Source organism: Thamnophis elegans, chromosome 1, assembly GCF_009769535.1.
Source record: "Thamnophis elegans isolate rThaEle1 chromosome 1, rThaEle1.pri, whole genome shotgun sequence".
NCBI lineage: Eukaryota > Metazoa > Chordata > Lepidosauria > Squamata > Colubridae > Thamnophis > Thamnophis elegans.
The window spans coordinates 96,464,566-96,490,133 of NC_045541.1; the positions used below are offsets into that span (position 1 = coordinate 96,464,566).

Here is a 25,568-nt window from a genome sequence, read left to right on the forward strand (position 1 = left end):
CACTTTCCTTTGATAAATTAAAAGCATTATATTTTCCTATACAATAGCACTGTCTGGATTGCAGATAGGTACTACTTCATTAGTAGAACAATATATGATCTGTGAGACAGAATTTTTCGTTGTTTAATTGCTTCTATTTGGGATGGAATAAACCAGGACTGCCAATAATGGCTTCCTTGAATTCTTGTAAACTTCTACTTGTGAAATCAGTGATGGTATCTAACCAACTTAGGGTTTTGCCAGTTCCTTTTTCAACTGATTTTGGTTCTTTCAACCATTCCAATCATTTTCTCTCCAAAAAGTCTTGTTTTCACATTATGTATCCAAAATATTTCATTTATTCAATGAATTTATTTCATTATCCTTCAAATAAGCTGACAGTTTTTACTTCAATGTAGATTTATTTGCACTTGCTATCCAAAATACTATTCAGCACCAGAATCCAGTCATTTTCTTTCTTTAGCCTTTATGTGACCAGATTTCACGGCCATGTGTTATGGCTGAGAAGTTGACGACACTGACAATACTTGCCTTCATTGGCAACTGAAAGCCTCTTCACTTTAATAGTTTGTCCAGATTTGTCAGTCTTTCTCTTAAGAAGCAGATTATTTAATGCTTACATATATTCCTGTGGGGTTTGGAGTTCAGAAAATAATTTTTCACCTATATTTACCAGATTAGTACTTGTACTTGTCAGATATTTAGAGTTCTTTTTTTTAAAAAAATGATTGACTTTGGCACTTTCAACATTCAACTTTGACTTTCTTTAAGTCTTTCTTGCTTCCAGCTACTAAAGTAAGATAGAAATCTATAAAGACATCATTAGGAGACCTTAAATAAAATTTTAATTCCAACTTCCGTCTCTAGTCCAGCATTTTTGCAAATAAATTAAATAGGGTAACAATATACTCCTTTCACAATTTGATTCTTTTATAATAAATTCATTACATATTTACAGCAATAAAAACTAATGCAAACTAAAAATAATAATAAAAAGAAATCGATAGAATAAATAGAAAAAAGAAAAAAACACACAATAAACTTTACTATTTGAATGTAATAAATAAAAAGAAAAGAAACCTGTAAAGTGATTTTCCCCTTCATCACAAGTATAATTTCAACTATTTATCACTTTCTCTTAAAATGCAACAAAATATATATTTCTCCCATATCATATCTTTTATCTATAAACAAATCTATAAAAGATCAATCCTGATGTCAGCAAAAGTCCATTAAGGGTAAGGTAAAGGTAAAGGTTCCCCTTGCACATATGTGCTAGTCGTTCCCAACTCTAGGGGGCAGTGCTCATCTCTATTTCAAAGCCAAAGAGTCAAAGTCGTCTTCGTGGTCACGTGGCTGGCATGACTAAACACTGAAGGCACACAGAATGCTGTTACCTTCCCACCAAAGGTGGTTCCTATTTTTCTACTTGCATTTTTATATGCTTTCAAACTGCTAGGTTGGCAAAAGGTCATTGCATTATGTGGCACTAGGGATTCAAACTGCCAAACTTTCTGATTGACAAGCTCAGTGTCTTAGCCACTGAGCCACCACATGCCCCATAATATATCTACTTTCACCTAATGAGATAAACCAATATTATATTCTTTTTACTTCTAACAATTCAATTTTTCTTTGTTCCTTCTCTCAAAATTCTTCTGAACTTTAACAATCCTATTTTGACAATCCAATACAGGAAAATTATTCAGGTCACCCTCTTAGTTTGTTATTACTTTATTAAGCCAGTTTCTATTATGTGTTTAGTACAACATCTTTTTCTATGTGACTCTTGTAACCTATTATTTTTAAATCCACTTTGAAATCAGTCTCAATCATGCCATACTTGTTCCATAACCTCTTTTAAACAACATTTATCTACAGATGCAGATTCTTAAAATTAACTTCTGGGCCCCTTATTTAAAATGTCCAAAGTTAAAATATATTGTTTCATTCTATATTAGTAAGTTGACTCTGAGGGTTCTTCTCCTTTAACACTAATATTTAGTTCCTTCTAGTATCCTCTAGTGCCCAATTTTAAAGGCTTGCCTTGTTTGTTTGTTTTTAATTCAAAATAAAAGCATTTTCGACAGGAAAGTTTCTTATAATCAATCCCAAATAATATTTCAAATTTATGTGGCTCTTTAGTCTGTTTGTAACTTTGTAAAATCAAAGTTTTAATAATCTTTTTGTCATTTATTCCTGTAATGGTGTGTGGGAATGATCTTGGGTGATTGGGTGGAAGAAAGAGATGCTGCCTAGGGAATGATCAGATAAGAGAGGGCAAAGCCCTCAGCTGCATATCAGGCAGAGAAAGGAACCTCCCTAACTTATCAGGCTATAATAAAAGAAGATTAATGCCAACCTTTCCATGGACAGATAAGAAACATGATCAGATTATTTAATTCTACTTTATTCTAAGGCTGTACTAACAGAATCTTGCAAGACTTTAGTGCAAATCTCCCATTGTCTCTTTTACTGCCTGATAAGTTATAGAGGTCATAATTCAGAAAACATTAGAGAAGGTGGATAAGATAAAACAAACTTAAGTTTGGGGAAACACAACTGAAGAGTTCAAATGCCACCTGCTTGTAGCAGCATCTGGAGCAACATGATATGTTTATGCACTGCATATAAACAGATCACAATCATGAGCCATGATAAGACAGCTTCTCTTCTATCAAAATAGTAACTGGGGAATCAACAGTTTAGCATGGATCCTGCATGCTGTGGTTCTAATTCATCCCCAATTCCAATTCAACACATGTACACAGTATTAAATATATGACAATTTCTAATAAAATGTAGATTAGCCTTAGACCATTGGGAGTAGAATTTTTCCGTCCAGGACAGATGTTAAGTTAAATTGCAAAGTCAGGAAGACCTGGTACAGCCATTAGGCATATGCAAAATGGTTTCACTGTGTTTTAGGTGCATCTATCAAAGGTGAATCTTCTTTTGCATTTGAAACAAAGCAATCTGCCTTATGAAGAATTGAGATGTGATCAGTTCTCAAGCCATATGCTACCCATATCTAGAAAATCACTGTGGAACTTAGATACTTCTACACTGAAATAGTACAGTTACACTAAATCAGTAATGAAAAGGTACCATTCTGTTTTTAGACCTCTTTTGATGGAATGATTCAGTCAAATCCCTTTCAAGCTGAATAATTTCCTAAAATTAGTGGCCACTTACTGCTGTAGTTATATGTTGAACCTTAAATGCATATGTGGATTCAGAGGTGCTACAAAAATTGTACCATGGACCCTATTTAAATACATTGCCAATGGAAAATAGCACTTTATAGCTCTGAAGGGGATCTATTTGTTGAAAGGTTGCAAAATTTATTTCTAGTGTTCAAAACTAGCTTTTCCATCCCATGTTTTTTTTCCCATGGTGAGAAACATGACTAAGCATATTAAAATAAAAGGTTCATTCAGCATATTAAAGTAAAAAGGTGCACAATATGGCAGTTGTTTTGAAATCTGGTCCTTGTTAAGAATGGTCATGTCACATTGCATACACACACACTTTTAAAAAACTTTTTAAAAAGTTTGTACAAAAAGCCAATCAGATAGGTAAAAAATGGCCAGCAAGTTCTTCAGATATCAAATTATTAAAGTACATAATCTTGTTCTTCTTAATCCAACAAAGCTCAGAAAAGCTTTTAGGGAAATACCAAAAATTTCTTCAAGTTTGGTTACTCAGAGCAAAGCATTTTTCCAGAAACTTTTCAGGAGAATTTAAGTGCTCCATTAGCATAATATGAATGTAAAATAGCAATAGCACTTAGACTTATATACTGCTTCATAGTACTTTTACAGCCCTCTGTAAGCAGCTTACAGAGTCAGCATATTGCCCACAACACTCTGAATCCTTATTTTACCCACCTCAGAAGGATGGAAGGCTGAGTCAATCTTGAGCCCATGAGATTTGAACTGCTGAACTACAGCTAGCAGTCAGCTCCTGCAACACTACACTCCAATGACTGTGTCACCTCAGTTTTTAATAAAGTACAAGCCCCCAGCATAGATTTCCCCAACAATGCTTCCTTTGTTAATCAACATAACATTGCCAAGTCCTATGCTTCAGAAATATAGTATAGTACAGAACAAAAATATATTGAAATAGGTTTTATGGAAAAGAAATTCACTATACAAATGTTTTCTCACTAATTATGTAATTATTTAGAAAAATTCTAAAACTTATGGAACATTCCTTCCCCAGAATCCCAAAAGCTCTCTCCTTTGGGATTCTGAAAAGCCCTTAAGATTTTACTATGGTGGAACTGGATAGGTACTTAGATGATTCCACAAATGTGTATTCCCCCCCTCTCAGAATTTGTAATTTTAGCTTTTATGATATTTTAATATTGATTGTATATATTTGTTTTTTAATCTGATGTCTGCCACCCAGAGCTGCCTTTGGTGAGATGGATGGCTATATAAATTTGATAAATAATTATTTCTTCCCTAAGATAGCTTGCAAAAATAAAAATACACCATCCAATCATAAAATGTCGAATAACCAGCAATTAAAGAAATAGAGCACTGATACGAAACAGTTTTGAGAAACAAACATGGATATTTGATTTAGGAGGAATAGTTTTTAACTTTTTTTTTTTTTTTTTTTTTTAAAAACAAGTTTCCTCATGAACAAGTAGGCCAGCATTTCTCAGTCTTGGGTATTTCTGGGAGTATGGATCTCAACAAACACTCAGAATTCTCATCATTTATCAAATTGGCTATGGAATTCTGGGAGTTGAAGTCCAGATTCCGAAAAATTCCCAAGTTTGGGAAATCCTGACTGAGTCAAAGACCAAAAATTGTTGTATAAGGATTTTTTTTGTTTAATTATATCATCCTATCCTTTATACATGGTTTGAATAAAGATAAAATATAAATATATACGGGGGGGGACTTTACATTGGGTATATTTACTTTTTCACATGATTATATGTGCAAGATGCTTCCATATTGTAAAAGGTTTATAGGATACATCAGTTATGAAACTAAAAAGATGCTATTTTTCTTAAAACAGCAGCATAAACTATAACAAGAAACTTAATATAATTAAATCAGTGGTGGGATTCAGCCAGTTTGCACCTATTCGGGAGAACTGGTTCTTTACTTTCTAAGCAGTTCGGAGAACCGGTTGTTGGAAGAAATCTCATTTTGTTCCCCCACCCCACTTTACAGAGGAAACATTCTGGTGTTGTTTCTAGCCTAATCTTTATTACCCTACTTCCAGAAACTACCTCTCCAGTTACCCCTTCTTACATTGTAACAGCTAAGGCAAAGCGCCCATCGACCTGAGTGACCTTGAGTTGGCCACGCCCACCCAGTCACATGACCACTGATCTCCGCCTTCCCAGCTGGTCATCAGGGCAGAGAACTGGTTGTTAAATTATTTGAATCCCACCACTGAATTAAATGTACTACTCTATACTACGTAATGTACAAAATTTCATTATTCCCATAGAAAATAAAAGAAAAATAATGGAGGGAGAAGGAATAGTAAGGATTTTTTTAAAAAAACTTTTTCTTAAAATAAAAAAAATAGCCCTGTTAGATCAAACTGAAATCAAATAGATCTATTTGAGTTTCTATATAAGGAGCACACTCAGATGCCTTTGAGAAGCACTTGGTCAGAAATCTGAAAAGCTTGTGAGTACATGAAGTAATTATGACTTATGTGTCTGGTATTTGAATGATTTTTTCAATCAAAAAAATGGTATTCATACACACCCAGGGAATGTTTTCCCCCGTATGACTGGTAGTCACTTTTCTTTCCTATCCTGATGTTGCCCAGTGTTCTAGACTTCAATAATCCTTAGCCATGGAAACGATGGGCTTTGAAAGCCAACATATTTGAAGGATACCAAGTAAGAGAAAGCTATCAGAAACTGCAGAAGCATCTTTTAGCCACAGGAAGTCTTCCAGGCACCACCATAAATTTGTGTATGTCTGCAAAAGCATGTTCCAACCACAGGAAATCTTAAATTGTCACAAAATACAGTACGTCAGGATGAAGTTTTGTAACATGAAGCACCTTATCTAGATCAGGCCAGTGAAACTGGTGGCTGAGGGCCGGATGCGTTACAGGCAGGCTACCCACCCAGCCCAGCTCGACAAAGGCAAAAAATGTCAAGATACATGATGCAATCGAATTTGACACCCATGATCTAGATGAAGGACTTTGCCTTGCATAGTATATAAGAGATTGCTCAAGTCTGCAAGCGGTGAAGCAAACTTTGGCAGGAAAAAAAGAATCTATCTTTTTTTTTGCATGCAGCACAACTGGCATTATCAAACATAATTTATTTTAACATTACATCAACAATTACTTTAGAAAAAAACTGATTCTGGTTTGTAGAGATGAAAGAGAATTAATTTCATTGTGAAGAGAACCCATCATGACATGGAAGGAACAGAACTCAATAACAAAATACAAGCAAAACTGCATAGACTTCATAACCAGGTTGTTGCTATACTTAAAGCAAAATTATGCCCTAAATTCAGAAGTCATAAAAGATGCTTACCGCTTTTTTTTCTCCATCAATTTTTGGGTCATCCACGTAAGTAAGTACAAAATCTACTCTCCGTATACCATCTCTGAAGAACACAGAATCCTTGCTTTGGTGCCTCTTATCAATCTAGAGAGAACAGAAAGCATCACTATGTCAGCATCCATTGTACATGTATTAAATATCCACATGTATTTCAGTTTTTTTCAAGCGTTCAGTTCTAGGAAAATTCTAAGGTCAAATAAGGTTTAAATAACATTTATTTTCAGACAGATATTTGCAACACAGTTACAAAATATATTTTTCTTATATTTGCACAGCGAAACACGGACATGACTGACTTTCTTCATAAATAAGCAAGCACAAATGCAGAGACATTTGCCACAATGAAGTCACCCTGTTATAAAGGTATTTATTAAACAGTAACATCTGAAGCCTACACTATGACTCACACGTTCGCCATAGAATAAAGAAGCTAGTCAACATACATTTGAACGAGGACACAGGGTTGCTACTTTGAAATGCTCTTTTATGTTGCAGAAGTATTTTAGTCCCAGTGCAATTTTGTACATTTCACTGTATAAAGTGACAACAAATAAAAGCAGAAAGCACAGAAGCAGCTCTGAAAATAAAGAGTAAGTGCTGTAATATTATAATTTAGGAAAACAAGATGCAGAGAAATGAAATCTACCTGACTGCAGATTTTATGGGAATGGAAAGTATTTACAATTGCACAGGTTTTGGGAATATTGTTTTAATGTTTGTTTTTAAATTTCTTACTTTCAAAAGGAGATTAGTAATCATCAAGCTGTCATAAATTTTATAATTTATATACAGTATCTACCTAAAAATAAATAAATAAATAAAAATAAAATAAAATATAAAAGATGGAAACTTTAGGGGGAAAAGTCCAGAACAGTTTCTTGTGAGTCTTTCCTACCAATCGATACTTCAATATTCTCAGATGGCACTTCCTTCAGATACTGTTTTTGTGGATGGTGTTTAGAAAAAGGAAAAGGAGAAGGGAGGGAAAAAGCTTTGAGTGTCATCAAGCTTTCTGGGAGCACGTGCATCACCTACATTGAGGAACTTAGGCAGGTTTCTAATGGTATTTGATTGGAAGAATAAATAGGGAAGAGGAATGATTGGGTCAAGACTTGTTGTTGAGGTTCTATTTAATGTAGCGGTCTCAAGGTATGGCTAGAAACCAGCAGATTGGGAGTTCTAGTCCTACTTTAGGCATGAAATTAGCTGCCAGTGGAGCAATAAAGGTAGCAAACTTTGGAGGCTGCCATTTTGAATTCTTTGAGAATTAAATCTGCAGAATCCAACTGGTCCAGACAGTAATGATCCATTTATTCCAAAGGATTGAATGTTCTGATGGAATATGCAGTTGGAGGAGTTGGGACAGCACAGTGGTGGGTTCCAGATCCTGTTCCAACTAGTGCATCTTAGCACTTCCGCGGGCCCCCACGACGCTTCAGCTGCTCAGCGGAGCATTGCACAGGTGCTGTACATGCCGTGCACATGTGCAAAAGTGCTGAAGACTTAAAAGACAGGTAAGGAACGGGCGGGTGGATGGGCCCTCTGGAGCACAATATCAGAACGGTAACTGGTGCTCCAGGAAAGCTCCAGTATGCCTGTACTGGGGCATACCGTCTGCAACCCACCATTGGGACAGCACCATAGCTTCCCAGGTGGGAGACAGCACAAAGAGAGCCTCAAAATAAGACACTGCACAGTTCCGCACTGGATGGAGGAGGGGGAAAGAGGTGCAGGATACCCTTCCCTAGAATCTCCCAGAACATATCTATTAGGTTTGAAGGTTATATATTTCATCTGAAAAGATTCTATCATGTGTAAGCAAATAAAAAACTTACTGTGTTATCCTTAGGCTTAGGCCTGACAAATATATTGTAATAAAATGCTGCCTACTTATTTTAATGCTGTATGTATTTGTGTGTGATTATGGCTGTGGTATCTCCCCAATTCTATATTACTTCTTTGGATGTTGATAAAAACGGTGTGTGCTGATTTCACACTTAAGGCATCTGTATGGATATCAATGGCATGGTTTACCTAAAACCACCATGTTGGTGGTTTCTTACAGTAGGCTTGAGGTAAGATAAAATAATCTTTAAGTGTTCCTGCAGCCCTTCTATTATTTGATCATGTTTGAGTAAATATAATACCCTACACATAAGGTAACTACTATGAGGCTGATTGTAGCCTACAGATGAATTTTGGGTTTCCAAACTCATATTTACTACCTAAATAGTTTATACCTATTTTTAAAATGCTAGACTTTTCTAAATAGCATTTTATGTCAAGAATTATTCTAAAGAAAAATATGTTTTTCAATTGTATCAAAATATATTTAGCAATTAAGGAGTTATAAAATAAAGCTGTTTCATGTCATTCAATAAAATAGGCACTATATAGGCAGCTTTAGGATCATATCCTTTGACAGAAATGTGTATGATTTATATTTATTTTTTTAAATAAAATTCATTAATTCATCTTGTTCCCTGTTAAAGAGAGACATCACATAATGAAGCTTGTTATCACTGCAGCCATCCAGGTGTTAGTGGTACAATTTGTCAATGGTTTACCCTGAGACGTCGTTTCAGGAACAGATTGAATCTCCTTCCAGACTTCTGGAATAACCAACAGGGTGTTAATATATGAGCAAACTCTCTCTAAAAAAAATCCCTAACACTACAACTTTATATGATCAAGGGATTGAAGTAATTTTTTCCAGACTATTGAATAAGTTCACAATCTAAAGGAAACAAATAGACAAGAAATGCCTGTGTAGGTCTTCAAGAAAAACCTTCCACCACCTGCTGTCCTCCAGATATTTATTTATTTTAGGAAATTTATATTGCCGCCTATTCCCACATGGCAACTCAAGGCGACTATGCTAAAAACTGCCAGAACCTGCAGACCTGCTATTTGGAATGCTTCAACACATCTAAAGGAAGCCAGATTAAGGAAGGGTGTTGTAACATTAGAATAGCCACCCACAGCCTTCTTAGGAAATGTAGAGTCAATGTTTTCAAAACTCCTTCATATTTATTATTCATGGATGAAAGTTACCAGATTGGATCCAACTGGTGGCATTACAACAAAAATGAATGGTGTTCTGTCACAAGAATTGACATTGTCTTTTGAGGATCTGTTTTTTTATTTATAGACTTCCTGAATTATTTGTTTTACCTTTATATAAAGTTAAAGAAAGAAGTTACATAAGAAGTTGGATTCTTAACAAATATAAAAGATTCATTTTCTTATCCTATCCAGATTAAATATTTGGTAATTAATCCTTACAACAAAACAATATTCATTTAGAGCAGGGGTGTCAAACTGGATTTCTTTGAGTGCCGGATCAGCATTGTAGTTCTCCACCAGACTGGGGGAGACACCGAACAAACGGTCTCCTGCCGCACATTGCCGGCCAAAACAAGGTGCAGGGGAATACATGTGTCCCAGCCCGACACCCCTTTTTTGGCCTGGTCATCCTCCTGCAGCACTTTGGCCAGCAGAGTGCTGTAGGTGGTCATCTAGGCTGAAAATGGGACGCAGGGGACCATGCACAGCCTCTCCCAGCCCCATTTTGGCTGCCAGAGGCACTGCAGGCCAGTCTTTTACTATGTCCAGGCTGGCCCTACAGGCCAGATTTAACCACCCCATGGGTCGCATCTGGCCCGTGAGTCTTGAGTTTGATACCACTGATTTAGAGCTATACAATAATATTCATGTGACCAATATGGAGAAGTTAGATTCTTCAGAGCCAGTTTCCATGCTTTTAGAGTTATGCTATAATGCATCATTAGTGATGTATCATGCCCTTTCTCTTGCAGGGTTAGGAACAGCTATACTGTAAGTCTTATTTTATTCCTGACCTTAGTTTTCATCAAAATGTGATACTATTAAATACTTGAACTTCTTTTATCCATAAATCCAGAACAAGATGTAACATGTCTCTTGCTACATGTATCAATATTTAGTACAAAGTGGCTTTAACTTCTGAGGCAGGAAAAGAATTTTGATTTAGAAAGGGGAACCTGATCTTGGATAAATCCCCATTTATCTCTCAATTAACTTTCACAGCTGTGTTTTTTTTTTCCTCCCTAAAATGATGAAACTCTGAAAAATGTGGCCGGGTCTGAATGTAGAAGTCTGGAGAGACTGAAGAAACCACATGCTCCCAAATCTCTGCTATGAGGTGATGATTCATTTATTTGTTTTGCAAGGGGGTAAAAGAGCAGGAAAAGAGAGCAAATGCTATTTGTTTTTCCAAGTGCATGTTGCCAGTATATTGCTAGAAGGGTGGTAGGTTCATCAGTTTTTTTTTTTCAATTGCAGTCTCATATATTCTTATCTAAAAATAAGTTCCCCTATACTCCCAAAAAAATTATTCTTAGCAAACATGCACATTATTGCATTAATCCATATAACAAAACATTGTATACTATGAAATTAGTATATAGTTATGATCAGAATTATGAAAATCCAGCATTTGGTACAATTGCAGAAGATGACGTGGAGCATCCTGAAGATTTTAGATTCACTTTTAAGTAAATCATCCTTAAGCAAAATCTGCATGGAAATACTCAATGAAACTGGACTTTTTGTATTGTACTGTCTCATAGGAGAAAATGTCATTATATTATTTCTGCAATACCACTATCATAACAAAACATGCCTTCCCAGATTAAGATCATATTAAAGAAAAGCTGTGAACACACATAACACATTAATATCCTTTTATATTACATATACAAAACAATGTAGCCTTTTTGTGCTGTTTGTGTTCTGAACGTTTTTCAAGATATTACAGCATAAACCAGAAGAATATGAATGTTCCTATTATACTTTTTTTAAAAGAACTGCATAGTTTATTTATTTTGTTACATAAAAAGTTATACAAACCTTAATAAATGTTTTTTACCAGCCTTTCAAATATCGATTCATAAAGAGAACACAAACCTGGAGTAACTTGTTTTCAGAATTTACTTTCATTTTCTTTCAATATTATTATACTTTTCGCCATATATTATTTAAAGATAGTAATAGAAAAACTCTGCTTCCACATCAAAACTATGAGTTATATAAATGCCCCAAAAGACCCATGGCCAAAAATAGCATATTAATAATAGAAAACATACATTAGTAAGATACTACCCAATGTGAGGAGGGAGCTGAAGAGGTTACTATGTCAGTATTAATTACATTTAAATTATTTGTAAAAGAAATGTACATTTTAGGTCTATTTTCAGAATAAATCGAGGTAATGAAAGATAGAGTTTTACCCTGATTTTTATTCATTAGAAATTGTTTACTTTATAAGAGTAAGCTACTTGCTTGGACTTCAGCTTTAAAACTATTCCACTCAGAATCCCCCTGCCCCAAAATATAAACTAAATCCTTTACTACAACTTACAGGGAAGTGATGTACGTAGTTTACTTAGAGAATGCATGCAATTTTTTGTTGCTGTAGAAATGAATGTCGTGTTAATAAATAAGCCAAAGTTCTGTTAAAAAAGACCCAGACCCTTAATGTAAACTCATTCCAAAGCAAAACCAAAAACTAAAAAGAAAAGAAGAGAAAAGAAAAACAAAAATCTTTCCAGTTTTCAGTGTTAGGTAGACTTTTCAAAGATGTTTATTTTTCTGTATACAAGTATACATTTAGTGATTCCCCCCAAAAAAACCTCTTCCAGTGGAAAATATTAGAGGATTACAGATTTGGTGAGGCAATCGGTAGTATTTAAGCAATCACCCCTGATCAAGGTATTATTTCAGAAATGTAGAAGCCTACAGAACTGGTTTACTTAACCTCTAATCTTTCATACATGACTGAACTGTACTTTCTCATATAACTGGGAATTCTTGTAATTGAAGTTCAAATCTTTTTCAGAAGAAATCTGCTATTCACAATCTGCTGACTTTTGAAACCTAATTTGGTTCTTTGAAAGATCTTAGGAAAACTGGAAAAATATTTTTCCCCCTCTGTCTCTCTTTTCTTTTGTTGCATTTTGGCAAACAGTGCAACACGATACTACCCATGCAGGAATATATAACCACTTCCCCTGTAGCTGCTTACCCCTTGAAGGTCAGAGATGAGCAATGTGGTCTCAGTGGTACTTAGGCCCTGCCAGTGGCATCATGGAAAAATATAATGCTGTTAGTGTGGTGCAAAAGCAGCAGGATGCTTATAAAAATGCAGCAACCATAACATTCTGTGGCATTTTTTTTGCTGTTTGCAATACTGGTGAATATCTATAGCTCAGGTATAGGATGAGGGTGATGAATGATTCCCAGTTTAATTCTTAAAACAAAAATGGATCACTTAGGCCATTTGTCATCTTTTACTTGTTTAGACAAGTAATTTACTTGTTTAGTCTAGTAATAACTTATGCTTCAAATGGATTTTCTCTACTTTGTCAAACATTTAGGATTATAATTTTTTAAAGTTGGCTACATAAAAGAATGGCTCAATAATATATTTTGGAATCGATAAAATTTTTTGCCATGGTATTTTTAAGTGATTTAAATATTCTTACACAAATTTGTTTCACTTCGATATTCAATTTTCAAGTCTAGCAGTCTTTGGAATACAATCCATATTACCATACAAAATGGAAACCTAATGAAATAGGTTTTAAGAAGATGTTGAATTCAATACAATAAAGTTATTTACATAATTTAATGCCTGTCTGTTATAGCAGTTAAACATAATGAAGTGAATTACATTGATATGTGATGGTGACACATCAAAAGGAACAAATGATTGAGGTATTAGTTTTAAATATAAATAGGGGAACTGAAACAATAGCCTAGATATAGTAACTTCATGAATATGTATTGGGGAATGTTTAAAATTTTATCAAACATGCATTTTAAACTAGTCTTAGGTTATTAGTTTGTAATTAGTTTGAAAAACTTAAATAAATGATCATCTCTGTACAAACTTCCTTAAAATAAAAACATAGAGAATTTGTTGTAAAAAGCAAAGTGTACATATTTGGTATACATATTTGGTAATCTGTCAGAACTAATTTGAGCAACACCATTAAATATTATGAATAAAATGAATTGTCCTAATGATATTTCCATAATATAAATATTTTGTAGAAATATACTGTAAGTATAATATATTTATATTATTTTCATAATATACTGTAAATGTTTATATAATATAAATATTATATAAATTTCCATTTATATAAATGTCATTCTTTTATATTTTGATTTATCTTGTAGGCAATATAAACTGCTAACAAATCAACTAAAATTAAAGAGCTAGAAATTCTTATCTTTTAACATTATTGTAAATGTGTATCCAGCCTTTATAGCCAAAAGCTATCCAATCTTGCTGTCCAATTCCCATTGCCTTATCCTGATGCTTAATTTGTCCACCTTAAACTAAAGCCATTCCTTATCTGCTTCCAACACCTCCTCCATTGTCTATTCCAAATTAAAACATGTCAAAACTGCTCCCTACTTTTTGCCATTTTCTCTTACTATCCATCAGCCCAATCTGCACCTAGCACAATCTTCACTGATTTGATTCCTTGATTTTTTCTGCTTTGATCCTTCCCTTGCCTGCCATTTCTATTTTTTTTCACTCCTTTTTCCCACATCTTACTATGAGCACTGATTTGCATCCCTTTGCTAACTTCTGTAATTTACCCTGACTGAAACTTCAGGATAAGGGTTTTTTCCTGTTGTTCTTGGTATCTAGAATATAATATTTGAAAATTAATTCAAACCTTGCCTATACTCTTTGGAAATTTCAAGACAGTAGTTTGAAACTCAATAGTTATAAATATTAACAAAAGTATTTAACCTTGATCATTCAAATCGCACTGTGACTTCTAAGTCTGAAAAATTGTGAATTAAGGAAACAAATTAGATATATAACTAGAATTCATTGCCTATGGTAATTACAAATACATGTAGAATTTGAGTTGTTTAAAGTTTCTCACCTTCCCTTTTTAATCCAATTATATAAATGTCATTCTTTTACATTTTTATTTAATTGTTTTAGAATTATGTAATTTATATTATCATATTCTAGTCAATAAGCCCTTCTATTTATATCATTTCCCACAGCCCTGAATGAAAAGAGGGTGCATAAGCAAGTGTGCAAATCAAAGAAATTTCTATTATGTGGTTCCAATATGGAATTAAACTTGTAAAAAGAATCAGATCATGGCACACAACAGAATTATGCTGTTTGCAGAAGACAATATTGGCTAGTACTATTTTTCTGTTTGCCTTCAAGACCAATTCTAGTTTCTTCTTGGACTGTATCCAAAGCATGTTAGGAAATGCTTAGTTCCATTTCCATAATTAGAAATGTTAATAGATTTAGGTTGATTTAAAAAGCAGTCTTATTTTCGAAAGTTGGTGAAAGTTGATATAACCTAGAAGTTGTTTTTTGTTAAGGAAGAAGAATTGAGGCTGTTTCTAATGATATTTGCATGAGTGGTTCTATTATTATTACTATTGTTTGGTGAGATTCACAGCCTTTGGGGCTGGTTAGTAGCTCAACAGCTCGAGTCCTAACCAGGGACCTAGGAACTGTTAAGGTAACGTCGGAGGATATAAGCCGTTCCAAGTAGGGTAGTATTTTGTAGAATCAGAATATTCAGGTCTGATAAATTTAAAATTTCCAAATAGCAAGGTAGCCCTTTGGGTATTGCTCCAAGAGCTCCAATTACAATCAGGACAACACACGGTTTCTTTTTCCACAGTTCCTCAACTTCAATTTGCAAGTCCCGGTACTTTGTGATTTTTTCTTGCTGTTTACCTTCAATTTGTGCATCTTCAGGTATTGCAATGCCAATGAACCATACTTTTTTTCTTTTCAACTATTGTTATGTCAGGTGTGTTGTGGGCCAAGTGCCTGTCAGTCTGAATTCTGAAGTCCCACAAGATCTTGACTTTCTCTAAAACCTTCTGAACCTGATGTTCCCAGTGGTTTTATCTGTGCTCAAATCCAAACTTTTGGCAAAATTTCCAAGGAATGATCTTAGTAACGCAGTCATAGCATTGTAGGTAGTCAGTTTGTGAAATTTTGCTGCACCCACTGATCAAGTAGTTGACTGTCTCCTCTTTCTCATTGCAGAGGCGACATTTGCTGTTGATAGTAACATGCTGAATTTTTGCCTTATTATTATTATTGTTGTTGTTATTATACTTTATTCATTAAACATGAAACTAAACTGAACATTCAAATATGCATCGCAAATACTATTGACTGGTGCTAATAGTTGATATGGGTTGCTGCCAGAGTCCTAGGTATCAACCAAGTACATTCTTAAGATGTACAATGTTCTGAATAATGTAGTTTTTTGCAGTTCCGCTGGTGTTATTGCAGGAAGCTGCAAATTCTTGATGTGTTTTATAAAATTATTGGGCATGGTTCCAATAATCCCCGATGACAATTGGTATCACTGTTTTATTTTTATTTTTATTATCTTAGTAGCTCTTACAAGTGGAATTGTCTGAAATGGAAGGTTCCATAGACAGGTATGAACAGGAATTGGATACACAAGAATTAGTTTCTCCATTCCTTTTAAAAGAGACCCAGTCCAGGCTAAATGGTTCCATTCCAAATTAGCCTGAAACAGAAAAAAAATCTTTCCTATTAATGGGACATGAGGTTACCAGTCTGTTTTTAATATATATGATGGGGAGAAATAATTAAAATGTACCCACTGTCATTTTCTACTCAGGTTAGCAAAAGTTGGCATAGCTTTTGTCTACGTTTTTTAAATCTAAGGATGGCCTAAAAGTAACAGGAACACATGAGAATTGATTTAACAGTATTATCTTAACTAGTTAAAATCTTGTTTAGTGGACACTTATATGAATATTAACTCAAATTAATGGAAAGAATGGAAAAATGAGGATGAGATACACACATTCCCAAACTGATTTTTTTCCCCTTAGCAATCAAATGTAGAAAATAAATACAATATTGCAAATGGTTAGCAATGAAAAAGCTGAACGGTGTTACAGGTCATCTATTCTCATTAATGATGCTTTTAAAATACAATTTAGTACTTCAAAACTCATTCTGGGATAAAATTTAGATCCTGTATTGGACATTTACTGACAATTAACTTGATATTGTTTTCAATCAGTTATACATGTAGGATTTCTTTCTGACAAACCATGGAGGTAATAATCATAATAAAACATATTTTAAAACAGCTCTGCTCAATAAGGTCTGCTCCAGATGTATTGGCTTGGAATTGAAAGAACTGAAATCTTTTTTGAAAAGCAGAATATTATGAATGGTTGCTTATCAGTGTAGCTACTGGTAGATTGCAAACTGCTAATTATATTGTGCTGGAAAGTTAACAAACATAAAATTCTGCAGGGCCACAACCAACAAGAATGCACAATCTTATTATTATAAATATATGTTTAAATTGTATTTTTAAAATAAATACTAATTTTAAAAACATACAAATATGGCTTGAATGGATAAGGTTTGGCAATGTTTATAATTATTATCAAGAAACTTCCATCAATATCCAATCTCATTTTATAAAACCATTTATATTTACAATAAAAGCTTACCTCAGAATTGCCAGGAAATTCTGAATCTGTATTTGATGTACTTTCAAACAAAGGTCCATTACTTTCTTCTCCTGAACAATATAGAAAAAACGTATGTTTACTTCTTATGTTTTCTATTTTAAACATTGTTTTCATTTGCTTATGTAAGATATATAGACACACACAAAAACCCTTTATTCAGCAAGCAAACATCAAGTTGCACAACATTATTCAAATAATGCAACCGTAAAAGGGATTAAATTTAAACTTTAACTATAATTTTCAAGTGCCTGTGAAAAGGTCTACACACTTGCCAACTTTTACTTATTTTATTATAATTTCTTTATTTGCTGTGAGCCACCCAGATCACTGGAAGTTGGGCTGCATACAACTTTAATTAATTAAGAATTATTATTAATGTCAAAATGACTGGGACAAAAGTAGTAGGTTAATGTCCCTGGTAAAAATATTCTGTAACTGCACAGTACCAATACTGAGAAGCCATTCTCCTAAACAACCAATAACAACTTCACCTTTAGGACTGAAACAGATATCATCTACATTTGCTCAATCATAAAAAATATCACTGGAGAAATAACTCTGTTTTCATTTCTGACAATTAGTCACCAGATTTTAGCAACTATACTGAGTCCTTTGTAACCCAGAAGCAGTAGCATACAAGTATCAATATAGAACAAAAGGAAAAATGAAATTCTTCACCTTGTCCATTGTTACATACTAAGACAGAGTAATATACAAAGTAGTGTTTGCTCAAGAACCACTCATTCAGTTACTCAACTCATGATAGCATGGAAAGAATGGTACTTATGACTGGTCCACATATCTACATTGGTCTCAATGTAGTCATGTGATTGTGATCTGGGCAGTTGTATGCTGGCTCACAATTATGACATTGCAACACCCTTAATCGTGGGATTGCAATTTGTGACCTTCTTTGTCAGCTTCATACAAAAAAAGTCAATGGGGAAGGCAGCAGGTGGTCACAAATGGTGACCATGTGATGTTCTCCCTTAACAATGACATGGGATTTGCTTAATGATGGTAACCATCATTGCGCTCTACATGGGGCTGCCCCTGAAGAGTGTTTGAAGTCTACAGCTGGTCCAGAACGCAGCCACGCGAGCGATATGGGGTGTATCTAGATACACCCATGTTACACCTATCCTCCGTGAGCTGCACTGGCTCCCCATTGGTCTCCGGACGCGCTTCAAGGTGCTAGTCGTTACTTTTAAAGCCCTACATGGTTTAGGACCTGGCTACCTGAGAGACCACCTCCTGCCACTTACCTCCCAATGACCAACAAGATCGCACAGTTTGGGTCTCCTCCAGGTGCCGTCAACCGGACAATACCGGCTGGTGGCTCCCCGGGGGAGGGCCTTCTCTGTTGCTGCGCCGGCCCTGTGGAACGATCTACCCGCAGAGATCCGGACCCTTACCACTCTCCCAGCCTTCCGTAAAGCCGTCAAGACCTGGCTCTTCCGGCAGGCCTGTGGCTATTAATTGATATCCAACCCCGCTTAGATGGAATGGATGATGTGGAATTTTAATATTGTATTTTCTATTTTTAAATTTTAATTGTTTCTTTGTCAGAATGATCAATACAGTTCATTTAGCTCAATATTGCACACATCGACATGTGTATACTCATGTCAACAATCCTCAACTTACAACAAAAACTGGGACCAGAATTTCCATGACTAAGGAACATGATCCCTGCAATCCCCATTGCCATTGTTAAGTGTATATCCCACAGCTAATAGGTGAGGCAACTTTCTGGCACCTCCCACAAGCAAAGTCAGTGGGGAAGATAGTACAAAGTTGTAAGTCTCAGGCCCATAGGTAGACAAGTGAATGTTGCCAGGTGAGGAAGATAGGGAGGGGATATAAGTGAGAATGCCTGAGAGATGCAGTTGGATCAAGGAGGATGCATAACAGTGCAAGGAAGGTTGGGAAGAGTGTGGGGTGTATGCAAGAGATGCCACACAAGTTGGGGAGGGTACGATGAGGGTCAGTGCAGTTCAAGGAGAGTCTGGGAGGTATCATTCAGATTAGGGTACATGAGGGTGTGCAAGAAGCAATGTGTGAATCAGACAGGGTGTGAGGGTGTGCATGAGAGATGCAGCACAAGTGAGTGCGGCATAGATCAGGCCTGTGAAGCTGTGAAATGGGCCACATAAGGCATGTGGGGGCAGACAAGAGGTGCAGTTTACATCAGGAAGCGTGCGCAAGGGTGTGGCATGGAGAGAGGGGGCGGGTATGACGGCGATATGAGAGACTCCTGGTGTGGGTTAGGAAGGATGCGTGGAGATATTGTGCAGTACAGGGAGGATAGAATGTATGAGGCTGCAGTATGGCTGAGGGAGGAGGATATGTAGGAGAGGAAGCTACCTTCTTCCCTGACTTCCCCATTGACTTACTAGGGAAGGCACAGGGAAAGTTGCAAATGGTAATCAGGAAATTGTGAGGTGCTTGGCAACTGGTTGTAAGTATGAATACATTAACAATGGGCTGCCATATCATTATCATATCACTGCAGGAGTGCTGGCACAGCCAGAACTCATATTACCTAAGCAACATGTATTTTAAGAGTCTGCAAAGATATGTGGCTAACCAAAAAGATACTTGCTAACAAAGTTTCATTTACTCAAACAAATATCAATGGATTTATATTTACCATGTTGCAGGAGTATCCTTAACAAACCTAATAAGGAGCTCTAATCTACAACTGAGAGTTTTTATTATTGTGGGTTGGCACCAAGCTAAAAACCAGCAAACTGTGAACGTTAGTCCTGCCTTAGGCATAAATCCATCTGGGTAACTATGGGTCTATTACTTTCTGTTCGCTCAAGGAAGTGGGCAATGACAAACCACTTTTAAAAACAGTAACAAGAAGACCATAGAGATTAGGTGTTAATACTGAATCAAAACATACACAAAAAGAAAGAACCAGAATTGTAATATACTGTATACATTACAAAATTAATTCAAACCAATTTGCCTCAGGCATTATTATTGCTTCATTAGATATGGACAATACATTGTCCCTGAACTATTCCTGTATCTTGAAATGTATCAAAGAAGGAACTGGTGTAACTCTGAAAACAGAGTCCAGCATAACTTCTGTTGAATGTGAATGCTTCCCTTTCTCACCACTGTGGCTTTATGAAAGAATTGAATAGAATTTATTTTCATTTCAGATTAATTTCAGTTTGCTCTGTCAGTCAGACTCAAATGATAATTAATTTTAACAGAATTGATAAATACAAATTACTATGTCAAACTCTAGTTATTGTAGTTTATTATTTCATATTGTTGAACTAACAATCATTTTAAATATCTATACCTTAATTTATATTCAATCCATGCCAGGTTTTACTTCCAAATGTTAATGGCACAATTCCAGGTCCATTTTAAAGGGTAGAAAGAGTGGGGTATATAAATAATTTGCTTCCGACTTCTATTACACCATAAAATTCTAAAACCGCCTTCAATAATGCACATAAGTCTTTCCTATGATGTAATCACATCACCAGATGCTAACCAGATGGTTGAGAGGCCAAGTTCCAGTTCCCGATATTGCCTACCTCTGTGAATAGTTCATAAAAAATAGTCACAAAAAATTAAATTTTAAGTTTTTTAAAAAGCACTTTTTTATCATGACTATTTTTTACATTAAGAAACAAGTAGTATAAAAAACAAATATGCAAAGCCCAATATATACAGAGGATAAAAATAGACACCTCAATAATGGAGCTGTCTAAGCAAAACTCCATTTCCCTGGGAATGTCAGGTCTGTTAACATAACCAGGTTTTGTCCAAAAGGACAGTAGGGATGATAACAGCTATAAGGTATTCAGAATCCTGATTTTGACAAACAAATGGCAGGGGTTTAAATTATATATACAGTAAAGAGGAAATTCAGTAAAAGCAAAGATGATAATTACATTTATTATTTCTACAGTGAAGTGTAGTTTACACCAGGGGTGTCAAACTCACAGCCCATGGGCTGGATGTATCACACACTGGCCACACCCACCCCTGGTTTAGCGAAGGGGGGAAAAGTCACAATATGTCACATAACAATGGGACATCGCGAGTTTAACACCTGTGGTTTACACTGTTCTTTAGAAACTTTGTTAAATCACAAGAATAAAAAGGAAACATTTTGGTTTCTGTCCTCTAGGAACTGCAATCAGTTCCACAATAGGTTTTCAAGTTTCACTGTTCTAGCAGAAACAGTAGCTTTTGGATGTGGTTTAGATGGGTTGTAGCTTTGCGGTATTGCTCAACTTTTGGCTAAATGTTCCTCTACTTAAATCTTTCTTCTTATTACTTGTTTGGTTCTCACTTCCCTTATTCACAATAAATCTCTTAACTGACTTGCCTAGCCTCAGAGTAGCTATGGTGACACATGCTCTTAAATACTGGTTTACTGCAATTTGTGCTTAAAATTATACTAATGTTTGATGTTAAGCCATTTATATGGCTTGTTTAAAAATGCATGAGTAAAACCAGCCATAATCGTTTATGACCTTCACTCCTACCTAATGGATATGAACCATTAGACAGACTTGTTTATCATGAGAAGTTTTAATTCCAGAGACATCATAAATTGACTTATTCTGAATGAAAATCCATTCTATCAGGATAGTTGTAGTTGAGGTTGCTTCTGAACCCAAATCTCACCATTGTTCTCCAACTGAGGCAAATCCAGGAACATGTTTTATCAATTCATGTGATAGGCCAAAGGAATCTCTTTCAGGAACATGCCACAAAGGGGCTGCCTTTGTGTCTGCTCTGGAAAGTTCAGTTGTATAAAGCTGTTGTAGCCCACCAGCTACCAGTGGAGCTGGCGGCAGACTTGGATGATGGGGAAGTTGGGGAGGCACTTGGGCCAGTGCTGGAGTCTGGGGAAGGCTCTGGTGGATGCTCTGCATTAGATGCAGAGATAGAGCCAGGGCTGTCTGACATTTCCCAGCCACCGGAGAGGCAGCAGCCTTTAGAGGCTGATATGAGTGAGGAGGAAGAACAGCTGGGACCTGTTCCAGATGCACATATGTGCAGAGCAGTTAGAAGAGGTGAGCAATGGAGGACAAGGAGTTGACTCAGGAAGCAAAGCACACATGGACACTGAATTGCTCTTCCCTGGTTTGGGAATAAATAGAAAGAAAGGGGAGTGGTTGTTGTAGGAGACAACAATTCATATTTCTGAAGATTTTGCTCATTGTGTTTCATGCCACAAAGACTGCTTGGCAGAACTTAATTTACAGTCTTTCAGCTGGGAGCTCACAGCCTTGCAATTATCACAAGGAACTGATAAGGTCTGTACTGCAGTTATCTCTTTTAAGGATTATTGCCTGGACTTTTTAGTGTGTAAATGGAATTAACTAACAAGAGGTAAATAAAGAATGTTTTTTCATGACAAGGAGTCTGTTTCTTGTTTCTGCTTAAGGCTGGGTCAGAACAAAAGCTTGATTGGTTGATTTGTGGGAAAAAAGAAAACAAATCACACTGGTGTTTAAAGCCGGTTGCCAATTCACACATGGAGCAATACAAAGTGCTGGTCATCAGACCAGTGTTTTGAAAACTTCCAGATGTGGGGATTTTAATTTCCTGAATTGCCAAGCCAGAATTCTTAGACTTGAAGTCTACTCATGGGAAAGGTTGAAAATTTTTGGATTGCGCAATTCTATTTGAGAAAACATGCTTCTTTATGATGAATCTTCACATTTACTGAAATCATTTGAGGAGACTAGCCTACAGTAGGGCCAAGTCATAAAGCGGAGATTTGGAATTAGGACTTCTCTGCCACTGAACTAATTTTTTGGAATGCGGTTTTGGTTTCAATTGCTATTTTAAGTGTTTCTGTTTAATTTTAAATTTATTTTCTTTATAAATTACCAAATGATTTTTAGCAATTAATATTATACAGGCAAAATAACACATAACATTAATGTGGAAATCACCTTTGTATTTCCATTTTTTTTTTTAAAATTCTCAAGATACTTTAAAACAAGCAAACCTAGCTTTTAATTTTTATACTAGATAATCTCAGGGGGGAAAGCAAGCAAGCAACTCTTCCAAAATTAAGTGCTTCAGATTAACTTGATTACACTTTCTACTATCGTTAGCCAGCATAATCTTTTAGTATTGGAGGTGTTTGAATCCAACATATTTTATTTCTGAGATTAGTTTTAAATTTAGAAATACAATCTTTCTCTCCTTGAAATAATTGTGAAATACCCTTTACCATTTCGCTTTGGGATACACTCATGACAAATTAAGAAATGGCTGTTAGCTTTATCATAGCTTTGGATTTTTTTTTTAAGTATCCATTTTCTGTATTTAGTTGTCAGGCTTGCTCAACATTTGCTAACTATAGCTTCTTGGCTCTCCTAACTTGTAGTTTAGAAAACCTCTTTGAATAACAAACCAGAGATCACTGTATAATTTTCAAAATCAAACTAAGAAAAAAAAATTAAAGAGCAATGTTAAATTTATGGGCAGTTGCTGACATAGGCAGTTCTAACATCTTGCCCTATTCTTGATACTTCTGAAATGTTCCTGATATTAAAACAGTTCTGCTGGGGGCGGGGGGGAATGTATCACAACTTAAAATGCCAAATTATAAAATAGCACCCTATTTGTAAATATTAGGGCTCCTGGAGAGTCCCCCAAAATACTCTTATCAGAAATGTTTAAAAATTGAATGAAAAAATAAAACAGCCAAAATTAAGAAATTCTGGATGAACGTGATAAGCTGTGTAACAGATTTCAGTATTTAACTTCAAGCTATCTGAGAAATATTTCATTTTCAATTGTTGCCTTGTGAAATTAGTCCCTAAAATCATTAAATTCAACATGAGCTTAGGAAAAGAGTCTTCAACAATATACTGCATATTTTGAGCCAGGGATGCAGAATCCTATGGTACTTGGGGGAAATGTTTTTCCTAAGTTCCAAAGTCAACATTTCAAAAGAATTTTTTTTATTTGATCTTCAATGACAGCTAGTCTTTAAAGTTTTAAGGAACGTGTTATCTTATTTCCTAGTATTTTTATACATGCATGCATAGATTAACTATGTACTATCCAGTCAGTATTAATGACTGTATCATTTTTCTCCATGATGATTTGTCAGGATTTTTAATGGTGCACTTATTGCCACTGTAACTGAGTTGCATACATACATGTATGTATGATCATTATATTTCTGTTTAGACTAGTTGATACAATTCCAATTTGAAATAATCATACAATTTTACATGCCAAGGCCAGCAGTATAATAATGTAATCTAGCACCAATATACCATGATTTCCCCAAAATAAGACAGGGTCTTATTTTCTTTTAACCCCTGAAATAAGCGTTTGGCCTTATTTTGGGGGAGGTCTTATTAGTTTTGAGGTGCAGAAGGCGGTGAGCGTGGTCGCCTCATGGCTGCTGCCGTGTTGCAATATTTTCAGGAAGAGCTTATTTTTAGGAGATGGCTTATTGTAGTGCATGTACTCAAAAGCTCAATTGGGCTTATTATCCAGGGAGGTCTTATTTTCAGGGAAACAGGTTATCCTGCAGAGTATACTCATATAGGAAAATTACAAAATGTCCTGCACAAACCATGAAATTCTGAGTAACAGTAGCAAAGAGATAACTAGTGTTTAGCTGTCACAGGAGTCAAGAATTGATAGATCTAGTGTATCATCAAGAAATGAAAATGAAATTGAAATCGTTTGGAGCAGCAGAATAACAATCTGCTGAATTCAAAATTGCCTTATCCCATCTCACTCTTCCCCGAGTGCCCTTTTCAGAAGTTCCCGCTCTTTAATACCACCAAGAGAGTGAATAGAAATTATCCGCTTGATAATGCATGCTACAGAATTAAATTTAAAAAAAACCAAAGTCCTGTAAGTTCCCTATCCGAGTGACCCTTGAACAAATTCCATACAAATAATATTCAACATTTTAATGTTGATATATTTTATGTTTGTAAATCATGTGAGAGAACAACTTTATGCCTTGTGAATCTTTGTGTAACTGTAGTGATATTACCTATTCCCTTCATGCAACAGCATGGAGTAACTAAGGGGAAATGAACAATTTCTAATCAAATTACTGGTGAGCATGTATTGTATGCCATTGTATCACTTCAGTCATTTGGTTAAAATAATTATAATGTATTTCTTATTTTGCATTTTCAATAGGAATACACAGAGACTGTTACTGTTGATCTCCATACATGATAAACATGCAAACATAATGTAGGCATCATCCCAAGGGTAGGTTAATTATTCTGTAAGAGATGTTCAACAAACCAAAAATACATTTGGTTAAGTACTACCTTGAGAATAGTTATTAGAGCTGTTCCTGCTTCAAAACATGATTCCGGGGGGGAGGGGGAAGCATTTGATCCAGGCACAAGTGCAAGACCTGTCATCTACACATGAA

At 35.4% G+C, this 25,568-nt stretch overlaps 1 protein-coding gene across 5 annotated transcripts in view; it reads right to left on the reverse strand.

Annotated features, from left to right (window-relative positions):
* Positions 1–25,568, reverse strand: part of ANO5 (anoctamin 5) — a 70,302-nt gene that overhangs the window by 34,551 nt on the left and 10,183 nt on the right. For 2 of the 5 annotated variants that reach the window (XM_032224869.1, XM_032224861.1), the window contains exons 2-4: positions 17,129–17,199; positions 9,139–9,183; positions 6,542–6,655 (exon numbers count right to left, since the gene is read on the reverse strand). In XM_032224869.1, the coding sequence (XP_032080760.1) occupies positions 6,542–6,655; positions 9,139–9,183; positions 17,129–17,199 (230 nt within the window). Of the gene's footprint in view, positions 1–6,541; positions 6,656–9,138; positions 9,184–12,635; positions 12,684–17,128; positions 17,200–25,568 lie in introns of all 5 variants that reach the window. The other 3 variants (XM_032224853.1, XM_032224843.1, XM_032224877.1) reach the window with 2 other exon arrangements.